Source organism: Cheilinus undulatus, unplaced genomic scaffold (genome assembly GCF_018320785.1).
Source record: "Cheilinus undulatus unplaced genomic scaffold, ASM1832078v1 Contig3, whole genome shotgun sequence".
Lineage (NCBI taxonomy): Eukaryota > Metazoa > Chordata > Actinopteri > Labriformes > Labridae > Cheilinus > Cheilinus undulatus.
Genome location: NW_024571690.1, coordinates 66,419 through 87,500, shown reverse-complemented (window position 1 = coordinate 87,500; position 21,082 = coordinate 66,419). Strand labels below are relative to the sequence as shown.

Here is a 21,082-nt window from a genome sequence, read left to right as displayed (position 1 = left end):
AACAATAGGAACTACAAATACAACAACAACTAAAAAAAAACAACAGAAACACAACACCAACAATAGGAGCTACAAATACAACAACAACTAAAATACAACAGCAGAAACACAACACCAACAATAGGAACTACAAATACAACAACAACAACTAAAATACAACAGCAGAAACACAACACCAACAATAGGAACTACAAAAACAACAACAACAACTAAAATACAACAGCAGAAACACAACACCAACAATAGGAACTACAAATACAACAACAACAACTAAAATACAACAGCAGAAACACAACACCAACAATAGGAACTACAAAAACAACAACAACTAAAATACAACAGCAGAAACACAACACCAACAATAGGAACTACAAATACAACAACAACTAAAATACAACAGCAGAAACACAACACCAACAATAGGAACTACAAAAACAACAACAACTAAAATACAACAGCAGAAACACAACACCAACAACAGTGACTACAAATACAACAACAACAACTAAAATACAACAACAGAAACACAACACCAACAATAGGAACTACAAAAACAACAACAACTAAAATACAACAACAGAAACACAACACCAACAATAGGAACTACAAATACAACAACAACAACTAAAATACAACAGCAGAAACACAACACCAACAACAGTAACTACAAATACAACAACAACAACTAAAATACAACAGCAGAAACACAACACCAACAATAGGAACTACAAATACAACAACAACAACAACTAAAATATAACAGCAGAAACACAACAACAACAACAGGAACTACAAATACAACAACAACAACTAAAATACAACAGCAGAAACACAACACCAACAATAGGAACTACAAATACAACAACAACTAAAATACAACAGCAGAAACACAACACCAACAACAGTAACTACAAATACAACAACAACAACTAAAATACAACAGCAGAAACACAACACCAACAATAGGAACTACAAATACAACAACAACTAAAATACAACAGCAGAAACACAACACCAACAATAGGAACTACAAAAACAACAACAACAACTAAAATACAACAGCAGAAACACAACACCAACAATAGGAACTACAAAAACAACAACAACAACTAAAATACAACAGCAGAAACACAACACCAACAATAGGAACTACAAATACAACAACAACAACTAAAATACAACAGCAGAAACACAACACCAACAACAGTGACTACAAAAACAACAACAACAACTAAAATACAACAGCAGAAACACAACACCAACAACAGTGACTACAAATACAACAACAACAACTAAAATACAACAACAGAAACACAACACCAACAATAGGAACTACAAAAACAACAACAACTAAAATACAACAACAGAAACACAACAACAACAATAGGAACTACAAATACAACAACACATAAAAATACAACAACAGAAACACAACAACAACAACAACAGTAGGAACTACAAATACAACAACACATAAAAATACAACAGCAGAAACACAACAACAACAACAACAGTAGGAACTACAAATACAACAACACATAAAAATACAACAGCAGAAACACAACAACAACAACAACAGTAGGAACTACAAATACAACAACTAAAATACAACAATAGAAACACAACAACAACAATAGGAACTACAACAACAACAACAACTAAAAACACAACAGCAACAGAAACACAACACCAACAAAAGGAACTACAAAAACAACAACTAAAAATACAAAAACAGCAACACAACAACAACAACAACAACAGTAACTACAAATACAACAAGACATAAAAATACAACAGCAGAAACACAACGACAACAAAAGGAACTACAAATACAACAACAAAAAATACAACAGCAACAGAAAAACAACAACAGAAACTACAAATACAACAACACATAAAAATACAACAGCAACAAAACAACAACAACAACAGGAACTACGAATACAACAACAACCAAAAATACAACAACAGAAACACAACAACAACAACAACAGGAACTACGAATACAACAGAACCTAAAAATACAACAACAGCAACAGAAATACAACAACAACAATAGTAACAATAAATACAACAACAACTGAAATACAATGACAACAATTTCGGAAAATACAACAACAACTCCATCCATCTAAAATAAATCGTAGAAACAGAACTAAATATTAAGGACGTTCCCTCCACAGAGTACAAAAAGGACATTCTCAGAAAGAAGATCTAAATCTTTAAAAACAACTAACTGTTGACTAATATGTATCGCTGACATAGACTGTTATTTACAGCTGACATAGACTGTTATTTACAGCTGATATAGACTGATATTTACAGCTGTTATAGACTGATATTTACAGCTGACATAGATGATATTTACAGCTGATATACACTGATATTTACAGCTGATATAGACTGATATTTACAGCTGACATAGATGATATTTACAGCTGATAAAGACATATTTACAGCTGATATACACTGATATTTACAGCTGATATACACTGATATTTACAGCTGATATACACTGATATTTACAGCTGATATACACTGATATTTAAAGCTGATATTGACTGATATTTACAGCTGACATAGATGATATTTACAGCTGATAGACATATTTACAGCTGATATACACTGATATTTACAGCTGACATAGATGATATTTACAGCTAATAAAGACATATGTACAGCTGATATAGACTGATATTTACAGCTGATATAGACTGATATTTACAGCTGACATAGATGATATTTAAAGCTGATATAGACTGATATGTACAGCTGATATACACTGATATTTACAGCTGATAAAGACATATTTACAGCTGATATAGACTGATATTTACAGCTGATATACACTGATATTTACAGCTGATTTTCACTGATATTTACAGCTGATGAAGACTGATATGTACAGCTGATAAAGACTGTCATTTACAGCTGATAAAGACTGATATTGACAGCTGATATAGACTGATATTTACAGCTGATATACACCGATATTTACAGCTGATTTTCACTGATATTTACAGCTGATGAAGACTGATATGTACAGCTGATAAAGACTGATATTTACAGCTGATATACACTGATATTGACAGCTGATATAGACTGATATTTACAGCTGATATACACTGATATTTACAGCTGATATACACTGATATTTACAGCTGATATAGACTGATATTTACAGCTGATATAGACTGATATTTACAGCTGATGTAGACTGATATTTACAGCTGATATAGACTGATATTTACAGCTGATACACACTGATATTTACAGCTGATATAGACTGATATTTACAGCTGATATAGACTGATATTTACAGCTGATGTAGACTGATATTTACAGCTGATGTAGACTGATATTTACAGCTGATATAGACTGATATTTACAGCTGATAAAGACATATTTACAGCTGATATACACTGATATTTACAGCTGACATAGATGATATTTACAGCTGATATAGACTGATATTTACAGCTGATGTAGACTGATATTTACAGCTGATGTAGACTGATATTTACAGCTGATGTAGACTGATATTTACAGCTGATGTAGACTGATATTTACAGCTGATAAAGACTGATATTTACAGCTGATGTAGACTGATATTTACAGCTGATATAGACTGATATTTACAGCTGATGTAGACTGATATTTACAGCTGATACAGACTGATATTTACAGCTGATGTAGACTGATATTTACAGCTGATGTAGACTGATATTTACAGCTGATATAGACTGATATTTACAGCTAATACACACTGATATTTACAGCTGATATAGACTGATATTTACAGCTGATATAGACTGATATTTACAGCTGATGTAGACTGATATTTACAGCTGATATAGACTGATATTTACAGCTGATATAGACTGATATTTACAGCTGATACACACTGATATTTACAGCTGATATAGACTGATATTTACAGCTGATATAGACTGATATTTACAGCTGATGTAGACTGATATTTACAGCTGATGTAGACTGATATTTACAGCTGATGTAGACTGATATTTACAGCTGATGTAGACTGATATTTACAGCTAATAAAGACATATGTACAGCTGATATAGACTGATATTTACAGCTGATATAGACTGATATTTACAGCTGACATAGATGATATTTAAAGCTGATATAGACTGATATGTACAGCTGATATACACTGATATTTACAGCTGATAAAGACATATTTACAGCTGATATAGACTGATATTTACAGCTGATATACACTGATATTTACAGCTGATTTTCACTGATATTTACAGCTGATGAAGACTGATATGTACAGCTGATAAAGACTGTCATTTACAGCTGATAAAGACTGATATTGACAGCTGATATAGACTGATATTTACAGCTGATATACACCGATATTTACAGCTGATTTTCACTGATATTTACAGCTGATGAAGACTGATATGTACAGCTGATAAAGACTGATATTTACAGCTGATATACACTGATATTGACAGCTGATATAGACTGATATTTACAGCTGATGTACACCGATATTTACAGCTGATATAGACTGATATTTACAGCTGATAAAGACTGATATTTACAGCTGATATAGACTGATATTTACAGCTGATATAGACTGATATTTACAGCTGATAAAGACTGATATTTACAGCTGATATAGACTGATATTTACAGCTGATATAGACTGATATTTACAGCTGATATAGACTGATATTTACAGCTGACATAGATGATATTTACAGCTGATAAAGACTGATATGTACAGCTGATATAGACTGATCTTTACAGCTGATATTGACTGTTATTTACAGCTGATATAGACTGATATTTACAGCTGATATAGACTGATATTTACAGCTGACATAGATGATATTTACAGCTGATATAGACTGATATGTACAGCTGATAAAGACTGATATTTACAGCTGATAAAGACATATTTACAGCTGATAAAGACTGATATTTACAGCTGATATACACTGATATTTACAGCTGATTTTCACTGATATTTACAGCTGATGAAGACTGATTTGTACAGCTGATATAGACTGTCATTTACAGCTGATATAGACTGATATTGACAGCTGATATAGACTGATATTTACAGCTGATATACACTGATATTTACAGCTGATTTTCACTGATATTTACAGCTGATAAAGACTGTCATTTACAGCTGATATAGACTGATATTTACATCTGATAAAGACTGATATTTACAGCTGATATAGACTGATATTTACAGCTGATAAAGACTGATATTTACAGCTGATATTGACTGATATTTACAGCTGATATAGACTGATATTTACAGCTGATATAGACTGATATTTACAGCTGACATAGATGATATTTACAGGTGATATATACTGTTATTTACAGCTGATATAGACTGATATTTACAGTTGACATAGATCATATTTACAGCTGACATAGATGATATTTACAGCTGATAAAGACATATTTACAGCTGATATAGACTGATATTTACAGCTGATATACACTGATATTTACAGCTGATATACACTGATATTTACAGCTGATATACACTGATATGTACAGCTGATATAGACTGATATTTACAGCTGATATAGACTGATATTTACAGCTGATATAGACTGATATTTACAGCTGATATACACTGATATGTACAGCTGATATACACTGATATTTACAGCTGATATACACTGATATTTACAGCTGATATACACTGATATTTACAGCTGATATACACTGATATGTACAGCTGATATTGACTGATATTTACAGCTGATATACACTGATATGTACAGCTGATTTTCACTGATATTTACAGCTGATATAGACTGATATTTACAGCTGATATAGACTGATATGTACAGCTGATTTTCACTGATATTTACAGCTGATATAGACTGATATTTACAGCTGATATAGACTGATATGTACAGCTGATAAAGACTGATATTTACAGCTGATAAAGACTGATATTTACAGCTGATATAGACTGATATGTACAGCTGATATACACTGATATTTACAGCTGATATAGACTGATATTTACAGCTGATAAAGACATATTTACAGCTGATATACACTGATATTTACAGCTGATATACACTGATATTTACAGCTGATTTTCACTGATATTTACAGCTGATATAGACTGATATTTACAGCTGATGTAGACTGATATTTACAGCTGATGTAGACTGATATTTACAGCTGATATAGCCTGATATTTACAGCTGATGTAGACTGATATTTACAGCTGATGTAGACTGATATTTACAGCTGACAAAGACTGATATTTACAGCTGATATAGACTGATATTTACAGCTGATATAGACTGATATTTACAGCTGATATACACTGATATTTACAGCTGATTTTCACTGATATTTACAGCTGATGAAGACTGATATGTACAGCTGATATAGACTGATATTTACAGCTGATATAGACTGATATTTACAGCTGATTTTCACTGATATTTACAGCTGATATACACTGATATTTACAGCTGATTTTCACTGATATTTACAGCTGATGAAGACTGATATGTACAGCTGATATAGACTGATATTTACAGCTGATATAGACTGATATTTACAGCTGATATACACTGATATTTACAGCTGATTTTCACTGATATTTACAGCTGATATAGACTGATATGTACAGCTGATATACACTGATATTTACAGCTGATATACACTGATATTTACAGCTGATATAGACTGATATTTACAGCTGATATGAGCTGATATTTACAGCTGATATACACTGATATTTACAGCTGATTTTCACTGATATTTACAGCTGATATAGACTGATATTTACAGCTGATATACACTGATATTTACAGCTGATTTTCACTGATATTTACAGCTGATATAGACTGATATTTACAGCTGATATAGACTGATATGTACAGCTGATATAGACTGATATTTACAGCTGATATAGACTGATATTTACAGCTGATATAGACTGATATGTACAGCTGATAAAGACTGATATTTACAGCTGATATAGACTGATATTTACAGCTGATATAGACTGATATGTACAGCTGATATACACTGATATTTACAGCTGATATAGACTGATATTTACAGCTGATATACACTGATATGTACAGCTGATATACACTGATATTTACAGCTGATATACACTGATATTTACAGCTGATATACACTGATATTTACAGCTGATATACACTGATATGTACAGCTGATATTGACTGATATTTACAGCTGATATACACTGATATGTACAGCTGATTTTCACTGATATTTACAGCTGATATAGACTGATATTTACAGCTGATATAGACTGATATGTACAGCTGATATAGACTGATATTTACAGCTGATATAGACTGATATGTACAGCTGATAAAGACTGATATTTACAGCTGATAAAGACTGATATTTACAGCTGATATAGACTGATATGTACAGCTGATAAAGACATATTTACAGCTGATATACACTGATATTTACAGCTGATATAGACTGATATTTACAGCTGATAAAGACATATTTACAGCTGATATACACTGATATTTACAGCTGATATACACTGATATTTACAGCTGATTTTCACTGATATTTACAGCTGATGAAGACTGATATGTACAGCTGATATAGACTGATATTTACAGCTAATATAGACTGATATTTACAGCTGATTTTCACTGATATTTACAGCTGATATAGACTGATATTTACAGCTGATTTTCACTGATATTTACAGCTGATGAAGACTGATATGTACAGCTGATATAGACTGATATTTACAGCTGATATAGACTGATATTTACAGCTGATATACACTGATATTTACAGCTGATTTTCACTGATATTTACAGCTGATGAAGACTGATATGTACAGCTGATATAGACTGATATTTACAGCTGATATAGACTGATATTTACAGCTGATTTTCACTGATATTTACAGCTGATATACACTGATATTTACAGCTGATTTTCACTGATATTTACAGCTGATGAAGACTGATATGTACAGCTGATATAGACTGATATTTACAGCTGATATAGACTGATATTTACAGCTGATATACACTGATATTTACAGCTGATAAAGACTGATATTTACAGCTGATATAGACTGATATGTACAGCTGATATACACTGATATTTACAGCTGATATACACTGATATTTACAGCTGATATAGACTAATATTTACAGCTGATATGAGCTGATATTTACAGCTGATATACACTGATATTTACAGCTGATTTTCACTGATATTTACAGCTGATATAGACTGATATTTACAGCTGATATACACTGATATTTACAGCTGATTTTCACTGATATTTACAGCTGATATAGACTGATATTTACAGCTGATATACACTGATATTTACAGCTGATTTTCACTGATATTTACAGCTGATATAGACTGATATTTACAGCTGATATACACTGATATTTACAGCTGATTTTCACTGATATTTACAGCTGATATAGACTGATATTTACAGCTGATATACACTGATATTTACAGCTGATATACACTGATATTTACAGCTGATTTTCACTGATATTTACAGCTGATATAGACTGATATGTACAGCTGATATACACTGATATTTACAGCTGATATAGACTGATATGTACAGCTGATATAGACTGATATTTACAGCTGATATTGACTGATATTTGCAGCTGTTATACACTGATATTTACAGCTGATATAGACTGATATTTACAGCTGATATACACTGATATTTACAGCTGATAAACACTGATAGTTACAGCTGATATAGACTGATATTTACAGCTGATATTGACTGATATTTACAGCTGATATAGACTGATATTTACAGCTGATATACACTGATATTGACAGCTGATAAAGACTGATATTTACAGCTGATATAGACTGATATTTACAGCTGATATACACTGATAGTTACAGCTGATATACACTGATATTTACAGCTGATATTGACTGATATTTACAGCTGATATAGACTGATATTTACAGCTGACATAGACTTATATTTACAGCTGATATAGACTGATATTTACAGCTGACATAGACTTATATTAACAGCTGATATAGACTGATATTTAAATCTGATATAGACTGATATTTACAGCTGATATAGACTGATATTTACAGCTGACATAGATGATATTTACAGCTGATAAAGACATATTTACAGCTGATATACACTGATATTTACAGCTGATATACACTGATATTTACAGCTGATAGACATATTTACAGCTGATATACACTGATATTTACAGCTGACATAGATGATATTTACAGCTGATAAAGACATATGTACAGCTGATATAGACTGATATTTACAGCTGATATAGACTGATATTTACAGCTGACATAGATGATATTTAAAGCTGATATAGACTGATATGTACAGCTGATATACACTGATATTTACAGCTGATAAAGACATATTTACAGCTGATATACACTGATATTTACAGCTGATATACACTGATATTTACAGCTGATTTTCACTGATATTTACAGCTGATGAAGACTGATATGTACAGCTGATAAAGACTGTCATTTACAGCTGATATAGACTGATATTGACAGCTGATATAGACTGATATTTACAGCTGATATACACCGATATTTACAGCTGATTTTCACTGATATTTACAGCTGATGAAGACTGATATTTACAGCTGATATAGACTGATATTTACAGCTGATATAGACTGATATTTACAGCTGACATAGATGATATTTACAGCTGATAAAGACTGATATGTACAGCTGATATAGACTGATATTTACAGCTGATATTGACTGTTATTTACAGCTGATATAGACTGATATTTACAGCTGATATAGACTGATATTTACAGCTGACATAGATGATATTTACAGCTGATATAGACTGATATGTACAGCTGATATACACTGATATTTACAGCTGATAAAGACATATTTACAGCTGATAAAGACTGATATTTACAGCTGATATACACTGATATTTACAGCTGATTTTCACCGATATTTACAGCTGATGAAGACTGATATGTACAGCTGATATAGACTGTCATTTACAGCTGATATAGACTGATATTGACAGCTGATATAGACTGATATTTACAGCTGATATACACTGATATTTACAGCTGATTTTCACTGATATTTACAGCTGATAAAGCATGTCATTTACAGCTGATATAGACTGATATTTACATCTGATAAAGACTGATATTTACAGCTGATATAGACTGATATTTACAGCTGATAAAGACTGATATTTACAGCTGATATTGACTGATATTTACAGCTGATATAGACTGATATTTACAGCTGATATAGACTGATATTTACAGCTGACATAGATGATATTTACAGGTGATATATACTGTTATTTACAGCTGATATAGACTGATATTTACAGTTGACATAGATCATATTTACAGCTGACATAGATGATATTTACAGCTGATAAAGACATATTTACAGCTGATATACACTGATATTTACAGCTGATATACACTGATATTTACAGCTGATATACACTGATATTTACAGCTGATATACACTGATATGTACAGCTGATATAGACTGATATTTACAGCTGATATAGACTGATATGTACAGCTGATATACACTGATATTTACAGCTGATATACACTGATATGTACAGCTGATATAGACTGATATTTACAGCTGATATACACTGATATGTACAGCTGATTTTCACTGATATTTACAGCTGATGAAGACTGATATTTACAGCTGATATAGACTGATATTTACAGCTGATAAACACTGATAGTTACAGCTGATATAGACTGATATTTACAGCTGATATTGACTGATATTTACAGCTGATTTTCACTGATATTTACAGCTGATAAAGACTGATATTTACAGCTGATATAGACTGATATTTGCAGCTGATATAGACTGATATTTACAGCTGTTACACACTGATATTTACAGCTGATATAGACTGATATGTACAGCTGATATAGACTGATATTTACAGCTGATAAAGACTGATATTTACAGCTGATATACACTGATATTGACAGCTGATAAAGACTGATATTTACAGCTGATACAGACTGATATTTACAGCTGATAAAGACTGATATTTACAGCTGATATAGACTGATATTTACAGCTGATATAGACTGATATTTACAGCTGATATTGACTGATATTTACAGCTGATTTTCACTGATATTTACAGCTGATATAGACTGATATGTACAGCTGATATACACTGATATTTACAGCTGATATACACTGATATTTACAGCTGATATAGACTGATATTTACAGCTGATATGAGCTGATATTTACAGCTGATATACACTGATATTTACAGCTGATTTTCACTGATATTTACAGCTGATATAGACTGATATGTACAGCTGATATACACTGATATTTACAGCTGATATACACTGATATTTACAGCTGATATAGACTGATATTTACAGCTGATATGAGCTGATATTTACAGCTGATATACACTGATATTTACAGCTTATTTTCACTGATATTTACAGCTGATATACACTGATATGTACAGCTGATATACACTGATATTTACAGCTGATATAGACTGATATGTACAGCTGATATAGACTGATATTTACAGCTGATATAGACTGATATTTACAGCTGATATACACTGATATTTACAGCTGATATAGACTGATAGTTACAGCTGATATAGACTGATATTTACAGCTGATATTGACTGATATTTACAGCTGATATAGACTGATATTTACAGCTGATATACACTGATATTGACAGCTGATAAAGACTGATATTTACAGCTGATATAGACTGATATTTACAGCTGATATACACTGATATTTACAGCTGATATTGACTGATATTTACAGCTAATATAGACTGATATTTACAGCTGACATAGACTTTATATTAACAGCTGATATAGACTGATATTTAAATCTGATATAGACTGATATTTACAGCTGATATAGACTGATATGTACAGCTGATATAGATGATATTTACAGCTGATATAGACTGATATGTACAGCTGATATACACTGATATTTACAGCTGACATAGATGATATTTACAGCTGATATAGACTGATATGTACAGCTGATATACACTGATATTTACAGCTGATAAAGACTGATATTCACAGTTGATAAAGACTTTCATTTACAGCTGATTTTCACTGATATTTACAGCTGACATAGATGATATTTACAGCTGATATATCCTGATATTTACAGCTGATATAGACTGATATTCACAGCTGATAAAGACTGATATTTACAGCTGATATAGACTGATATTTGCAGTTGATATACACTGATATTTACAGCTGATATAGACTGATATTTACAGCTGATATAGACTGATATTTACAGCTGATATAGACTGATATTTACAGCTGATATAGACTGATATTTACAGCTGATATAGACTGATATTTACAGCTGTTACACACTGATATTTACAGCTGATATAGACTGATATGTACAGCTGATATAGACTGATATTTACAGCTGATAAAGACTGATATTTACAGCTGATATACACTGATATTGACAGCTGATAAAGACTGATATTTACAGCTGATATAGACTGATATTTACAGCTGATAAAGACTGATATTTACAGCTGATATAGACTGATATTTGCAGTTGATATACACTGATATTAACAGCTGATATACACTGATATTTACAGGTGATATAGACTGATATTTACAGTTGATATACACTGATATTAACAGCTGATATACACTGATATTTACAGCTTATATAGACTGATATTTACAGCTGATATAGACTGATATTTACAGCTGATATACACTGATATTTACAGCTGTTACACACTGATATTTACAGCTGATATAGACTGATATGTACAGCTGATATAGACTGATATTTACAGCTGATAAAGACTGATATTTACAGCTGATATACACTGATATTGACAGCTGATAAAGACTGATATTTACAGCTGATATACACTGATATTTACAGCTGATAAAGACTGATATTTACAGCTGATATAGACTGATATTTGCAGCTGATATAGACTGATATTTACAGCTGATATTGACTGATATTTACAGCTGATATAGACTGATATTTACAGCTGTTACACACTGATATTTACAGCTGATATAGACTGATATGTACAGCTGATATAGACTGATATTTACAGCTGATAAAGACTGATATTTACAGCTGATATACACTGATATTGACAGCTGATAAAGACTGATATTTACAGCTGATATAGACTGATATTTACAGCTGATAAAGACTGATATTTACAGCTGATATAGACTGATATTTGCAGTTGATATACACTGATATTAACAGCTGATATACACTGATATTTACAGGTGATATAGACTGATATTTACAGTTGATATACACTGATATTAACAGCTGATATACACTGATATTTACAGCTTATATAGACTGATATTTACAGTTGATATACACTGATATTTACAGCTGATATAGACTGATATTTACAGCTGATTTTCACTGATATTTACAGTTGATATACACTGATATTTACAGCTGATAAAGACTGATATTTACAGCTGATATAGACTGATATTTACAGCTGATATACACTGATATTTACAGCTGATATAGACTTATATTTACAGCTGTTACACACTGATATTTACAGCTGATATAGACTGATATGTACAGCTGAAATAGACTGATATTTACAGCTGATATAGACTGATATTTACAGCTGATATACAGTGATATTGACAGCTGATAAAGACTGATATTTACAGCTGATATAGACTGATATTTACAGCTGATAAAGACTGATATTTACAGCTGATATACACTGATATTGACAGCTGATATACACTGATATTTACAGCTGATATACACTGATATGTACAGCTGATATACACTGATATTTACAGCTGATATAGACTGATATTTACAGCTGATATAGACTGATATTTACAGCTGATATAGACTGATATTTACAGCTGATATAGACTGATATTTACAGCTGATAAAGACTGATATTTACAGCTGATATAGACTGATATTTACAGCTGATATACACTGATATTTACAGCTGTTACACACTGATATTTACAGCTGATATAGACTGATATGTACAGCTGATATAGACTGATATTTACAGCTGATAAAGACTGATATTTACAGCTGATATACACTGATATTGACAGCTGATAAAGACTGATATTTACAGCTGATACAGACTGATATTTACAGCTGATAAAGACTGATATTTACAGCTGATATAGACTGATATTTGCAGCTGATATAGACTGATATTTACAGCTGATATTGACTGATATTTACAGCTGATATAGACTGATATTTACAGCTGTTACACACTGATATTTACAGCTGATATAGACTGATATGTACAGCTGATATAGACTGATATTTACAGCTGATAAAGACTGATATTTACAGCTGATATACACTGATATTGACAGCTGATAAAGACTGATATTTACAGCTGATATAGACTGATATTTACAGCTGATAAAGACTGATATTTACAGCTGATATAGACTGATATTTGCAGTTGATATACACTGATATTAACAGCTGATATACACTGATATTTACAGGTGATATAGACTGATATTTACAGTTGATATACACTGATATTAACAGCTGATATACACTGATATTTACAGCTTATATAGACTGATATTTACAGTTGATATACACTGATATTTACAGCTGATATAGACTGATATTTACAGCTGATTTTCACTGATATTTACAGTTGATATACACTGATATTTACAGCTGATAAAGACTGATATTTACAGCTGATATAGACTGATATTTACAGCTGATATTGACTGATATTTACAGCTGATATAGACTTATATTTACAGCTGTTACACACTGATATTTACAGCTGATATAGACTGATATGTACAGCTGAAATAGACTGATATTTACAGCTGATAAAGACTGATATTTACAGCTGATATACAGTGATATTGACAGCTGATAAAGACTGATATTTACAGCTGATATAGACTGATATTTACAGCTGATAAAGACTGATATTTACAGCTGATATACACTGATATTGACAGCTGATAAAGACTGATATTTACAGCTGATATAGACTGATATTTACAGCTGATAAAGACTGATATTTACAGCTGATATAGACTGATATTTGCAGTTGATATACACTGATATTAACAGCTGATATACACTGATATTTACAGCTGATATAGACTGATATTTACAGCTGATATAGACTGATATTTACAGCTGATATAGAATGATATTTACAGCTGATATGGACTGATATTTACAGCTGATATAGACTGATATTTACAGCTTATATAGACTGATATTTACAGCTGATATAGACTGATATTTACAGCTGATATAGACTGATATTTACAGCTGATATAGACTGATATTTACAGCTGATATAGACTGATATTTACAGCTGATATAGACTGATATTTACAGCTGATATAGACTGATCTCTTTCACTCTTAGAGGCATATGTCATCACCTGATGTTTTGGTTCTGAATGTTATCAGAATTGCTGTGTTCATTTCTTTTCAGCTTATGTCACACCATTAACATTGGTCATCCTCCACATATACCTTACATTGGATTAAACCTCTTTTGACCATTACGTGAGACCCCTTGTGTCCTGAGGCCCCTGGCTGCTGTCTAAGTTTTGGTTGCTTTAGGTCCACCCATGTCACCTGATGTTACGCAACAATAACTCCAACAAGTCCATCTTTCTTAAATGAGAACCTGGAGGTTTTAATAGTTTTGTATTCAGAAGATTCGTTGCCTTGCAGAGTTTAGGACTTTAAAATAAAACTTTATATCATGATCGGTCATGGTCCTGGCCAGGCTTGGATTCAGCCTAAATCATGTCTATGGGGTTGTTTTTTTCTAAATTTGACCTCTGTAGTTTTCTGCAGTTTTTTGTGAACTGTTTTGAGGTTTAGAGAACGTGCAGCTGAACGCTGTGTCAATCATTAAAGCTCTTACAGCTGTCATGAACCTAAAGAGATAGAGTAAACAATGCTTTTAGTGCGATAAGGGCTTCTGATTAGTTTGCATGTTTCACTAGGTCAGAGTGCTTTAGACTTACTGGTAGTTGGAGTGTAAACAGAGTGATGCAGAGAGGCTACCACAGCTGACACAAACAGCTGGAGCTTCACCAAGACTAATGCTGGTATCAGAGCCACTAGCAGCAGAACGACAGCCTGACCTGGTGATCTGGAGTCCTAGCCCCTCATGGTTCCTTGCTCTGGTTCTGCTCTCCCTGTCCTCCTGCTGAGCTCTCTCTACTTTTTGGTTCTCTTTGCCGTTTTTTCTTCATGTGTCATGTTATTAAAAGAGTTACCACATGTAACAGCAGCTGTTCCAACCCTCCTCTCCCCCTAAAACAAACCTGTGATAGCAGACTGAACTCATATATGAGCAGAAGATTACAGCAGAATGATTTTATAAGTGGATTAAAAACAGGAAAATCCTCAGCTGAAGAACACCTTTAAAGAGCTGTTGAAGCTGCTAGAAGATGAACTGCTGCAGCACTGGGCTGAATATTAAACCAAGCAGATCTGCTGCAGCTCACAGGCACCAAAAAAGTTCAGTTTCAGTGTCTTCTGTGTCTTTCTGTCCTCCTTAGGTTTTGCCTCTCTCTTCTTATTTTCAGTGGCGGTCCAGACCAATCTGTTGCCCCCTAAGAAGGTACAGCCTGGCATGCTTCAGTCCAGTCTGGTCCAGGCCAGCGTGGCCACCATGCAGAACCCAATGGGATGTGCCGTGCCACGGCTATCTGTCTCTTCGCGCCCACCTAGTGTGGTGGCCAGCATGGAGGCGGTGGCTGACGGCTCAGCACCCTTCACCATGATGAAGCTGAAGACGGTGCTGGCGGTGTTCGTGGTTGTGGTGCTGTACTTAATGGGAGGGGGACTGGTGTTTCGGGCACTGGAGCAGCCGTTTGAAAACAACCAAAAGATCACCATCACAGCAGAGAAGGCTGCCTTCCTCCAAAAACACCCGTGTGTGTCACCAGATGAGCTGGAGGCACTCATAAAGGTAAGACCTGCTCAATACTGGCCCCAAGAGAGGGGTGGTCTACTGACATCTGAGCTATCGATCGATCTAAGGCACTCACTCACTCACTGTCCACTGACTGCCAAACTGGAATAACACTCAGGGAATGAACCATTATCTGTCTTTGAGTGCCCTTGAAGAGGCCAAGTGGAACATCCTTACTCCTCTTCTGAAAGGTTTACGGTTAGTTAAAGAGAAAAAAAGACAAACACTATCAGGAACAGTCACTGAATCATAAGGTAAACAACAGACAAAGGCAAATGTAACCGAACCGTGGTTGTTACTAGAACCAGTAACCGTTACTACCCGTAGGTGAATTTAACCATGGTTATCACTAGAACCAGTACCTGTTACTACCCGTGGGTGAATTTAAACGTGATTCATTGGTTGGTTTGTCAGTTTGAGGATGGATCAGAATTTAAAGTGTGATGTCTGGTGTATGTGAGAAATCCTCAGACATTCACTAGAGGGTTTAGGGTTCTGAGGTCTGAAACAGTTCGGATATAACGGGATTGTCACGTGTTGTACATGGTTTAGTGTTGACTTTCTAACTCTACAGGCTGGCTGGGGTTTAAAGTTTCAGTCCTGACCTTGTGTTTGACTTTCAGGAACTCAGTGAGCAATACCTCCACAGGAAGCTGACTGCACTGAGTCTCCATCTGCCACCATCACACCCACACAAGAACAGGAACTCAAGCACAGACAGCTGTCTCTGTGGCCACAAGCCCAGGACATCAGCAGCTTCATCACATTCTAACATCTCAGTGACTGTGACTCCTATCATAACATTCTAACATCTCAGTGACTGTGACTCCTATTGTAACGTTCTAACATCTCAGTGACTGTGACTCCTATCATAACATTCTAACACCTCATTGACTGTGACTCCTATCATAACATTCTAACACCTCAGTGACTGTGACTCCTATCATAACATTCTAACACCTCATTGACTGTGACTCCTATCATAACATTCTAACACCTCATTGACTGTGACTCCTATCATAACATTCTAACACATCAGTGACTGTGACTCCTATCATAACATTCTAACATCTCAGTGACTGTGACTCCTATCATAACATTCTAACATCTCAGTGACTGTGACTCCTATCATAACATTCTAACACCTCATTGACTGTGACTCCTATCATAACATTCTAACACCTCATTGACTGTGACTCCTATCATAACATTCTAACACCTCAGTGACTGTGACTCCTATCATAACATTCTAACATCTCAGTGACTGTGACTCCTATCATAACATTCTAACATCTCAGTGACTGTGACTCCTATTGTAACGTTCTAACATCTCAGTGACTGTGACTCCTATCATAACATTCTAACATCTCAGTGACTGTGACTCCTATCATAACATTCTAACACCTCAGTGACTGTGACTCCTATCATGACATTCTAACATCTCAGTGACTGTGACTCCTATTGTAACATTCTAACATCGCAGTGACTGTGACTCCTATCATAACATTCTAACATCTCAGTGACTGTGACTCCTATCATAACATTCCATCATCTCAGTGACTGTGACTCCTATTGAAACATTCTAACATCTTAGTGACTGTGACTCCTATCATTACATTCTAACATCTTAGTGACTGTGACTCCTATCATAACATTCTAACATCTCAGGGAATGTGATTCCTATCATAACATTCCTACAGCTCAGGGACTGTGACTCCTATCATGACATTCTAACACCTCAGTGACTGTGACTCCTATTGTAACATTCTAACATCTCAGTGACTGTGACTCCTATCATAACATTCCATCATCTCAGTGACTGTGACTCCTATTGAAACATTCTAACATCTTAGTGACTGTGACTCCTATCATTACATTCTAACATCTCAGGGAATGTGACTCCTATCATAACATTCTAACGTCTCAGGGAATGTGATTCCTATCATAACATTCTAAAAGCTCAGTGACTTTGACTCCTATCATAACATTCTAACATCGCAGTGACTGTGACTCCTATCATAACATTCTAACATCTCAGTGACTGTGACTCCTATCATAACATTCTAACGTCTCAGGGAATGTGATTCCTATCATAACATTCTAAAAGCTCAGTGACTTTGACTCCTATCATAACATTCTAACATCGCAGTGACTGTGACTCCTATCATAACATTCTAACATCTCAGTGACTGTGACTCCTATCATAACATTCTAACATCTCAGTGACTGTGACTCCTATCATGACATTTTAACACCTCAGTGACTGTGACTCCTATCATGACATTCTAACATCTCAGTGACTGTGACTCCTATTGTAACATTCTAACATCTCAGTGACTGTGACTCCTATCATAACATTCTAACATCTCAGTGACTGTGACTCCTATCATAACATTCCATCATCTTAGTGACTGTGACTCCTATTGAAACATTCTAACATCTTAGTGTCTGTGACTCCTATCATTACATTCTAACATCTCAGGGAATGTGATTCCTATCATAACATTTTAACAGCTCAGTGACTGTGACTCCTATCATAACATTCTAACTTCTCAGTGACTGTGACTCCTATCATAACATTCTAACGTCTCAGGGAATGTGATTCCTATCATAACATTCTAACAGCTCAGTGACTTTGACTCCTATCAAAACATTCTAACATCTCAGTGACTGTGACTCCTATCATAACATTCTAACATCTCAGTGACTGTGACTCCTATCATAACATTCTAACGCCTCAGTGACTGTGACTCCTATTGTAACATTATAACACCTCAGTAATTTTGACTCCTATCATGACATTCTAACATCTTAGTGACTGTGACTCCTATCGTAACATTCTAACATCCCAGTGGCTGACTCCTATCATAACATTCTAACACCTCAGTGACTGTGACTCCTATCATAACATTCCATCATCTCAGTGACTGTGACTCCTATCATAACATTCTACCATCCCAGTGGCTGACTCCTATCATAACATTCTAACACCTCAGTGACTGTGACTCCTATCATAACATTCTAACATGTCAGCGACTGTGACTCCTATCATAACATTCTAACATCTTAGTGACTGTGACTCCTATTGTAACATTCTTTCATCTCAGTGAATATGATTCCTATCATAACATTCTAACACCTCAGTGACTGTGACTCCTATCATAACATTCTGACATGTCAGCGACTGTGACTCCTATCATAACATTCTAACATCTTAGTGACTGTGACTCCTATTGTAACATTCTTACATCTCAGTGAATATGATTCCTATCATAACATTCTAACATCTCAGTGACTGTGACTCCTTTTGTAACATTCTAACATCTATGTGACTGTGACTCCTATCACAACATTTTAACATCTCAGTGACTGTGACTCCTATCATAACATTCTAACATGCCAGTGACTGTGACTCCTATCATAACATTCTAACATCTCAGTGACTGTGACTCCTATCATAACATTCTAACACCTCAGTGACTGTGACTCCTATTGTAATATTCTAAAATCTCAGTGACTGACTCCTATCATAACATTCTAACATCTCAGTGACTGTGACTTCTATCATGACATTCTAACACCTCAGTAAATTTGACTCCTATCATGACATTCTAACACCTCAGTGACTGTGACTCCTTTTGTAACATTCTAACATCTCAGTGACTGTGACTCCTATCATGACATGCTAACACCTCAGTGACTATGACTCCTATCACGACATTCTAACATCTTAGTGACTGTGACTCCTATCATAACATTCTAACATCTCAGTGACTGTGACTCCTATCATATCATTCTACCATCCCAGTGGCTGACTCCTATCATAACATTCTAACATCTCAGTGACTGTGACTCCTGTCATAACATTCTAACATGTCAGTGACTTTGACTCCTATTGTAACATTCTAAAATCTCAGTGACTGACTCCTATCATAACATTCTAACATCTCAGTGACTGTGACTCCTATCATAACATTCTAACATCTTAGTGACTG

At 34.1% G+C, this 21,082-nt stretch overlaps 1 protein-coding gene across 1 annotated transcript in view; it reads left to right on the top strand.

Annotated features, from left to right (window-relative positions):
- The window catches only part of LOC121506647 (potassium channel subfamily K member 10-like), a 43,400-nt gene that overhangs the window by 1,273 nt on the left and 21,045 nt on the right, over positions 1-21,082 (top strand). The window contains exon 2 of the mRNA XM_041782474.1: positions 16,699-17,084. Coding sequence (XP_041638408.1) covers positions 16,699-17,084 — 386 coding nt within the window. The remainder of the gene's footprint in view (positions 1-16,698; positions 17,085-21,082) is intronic.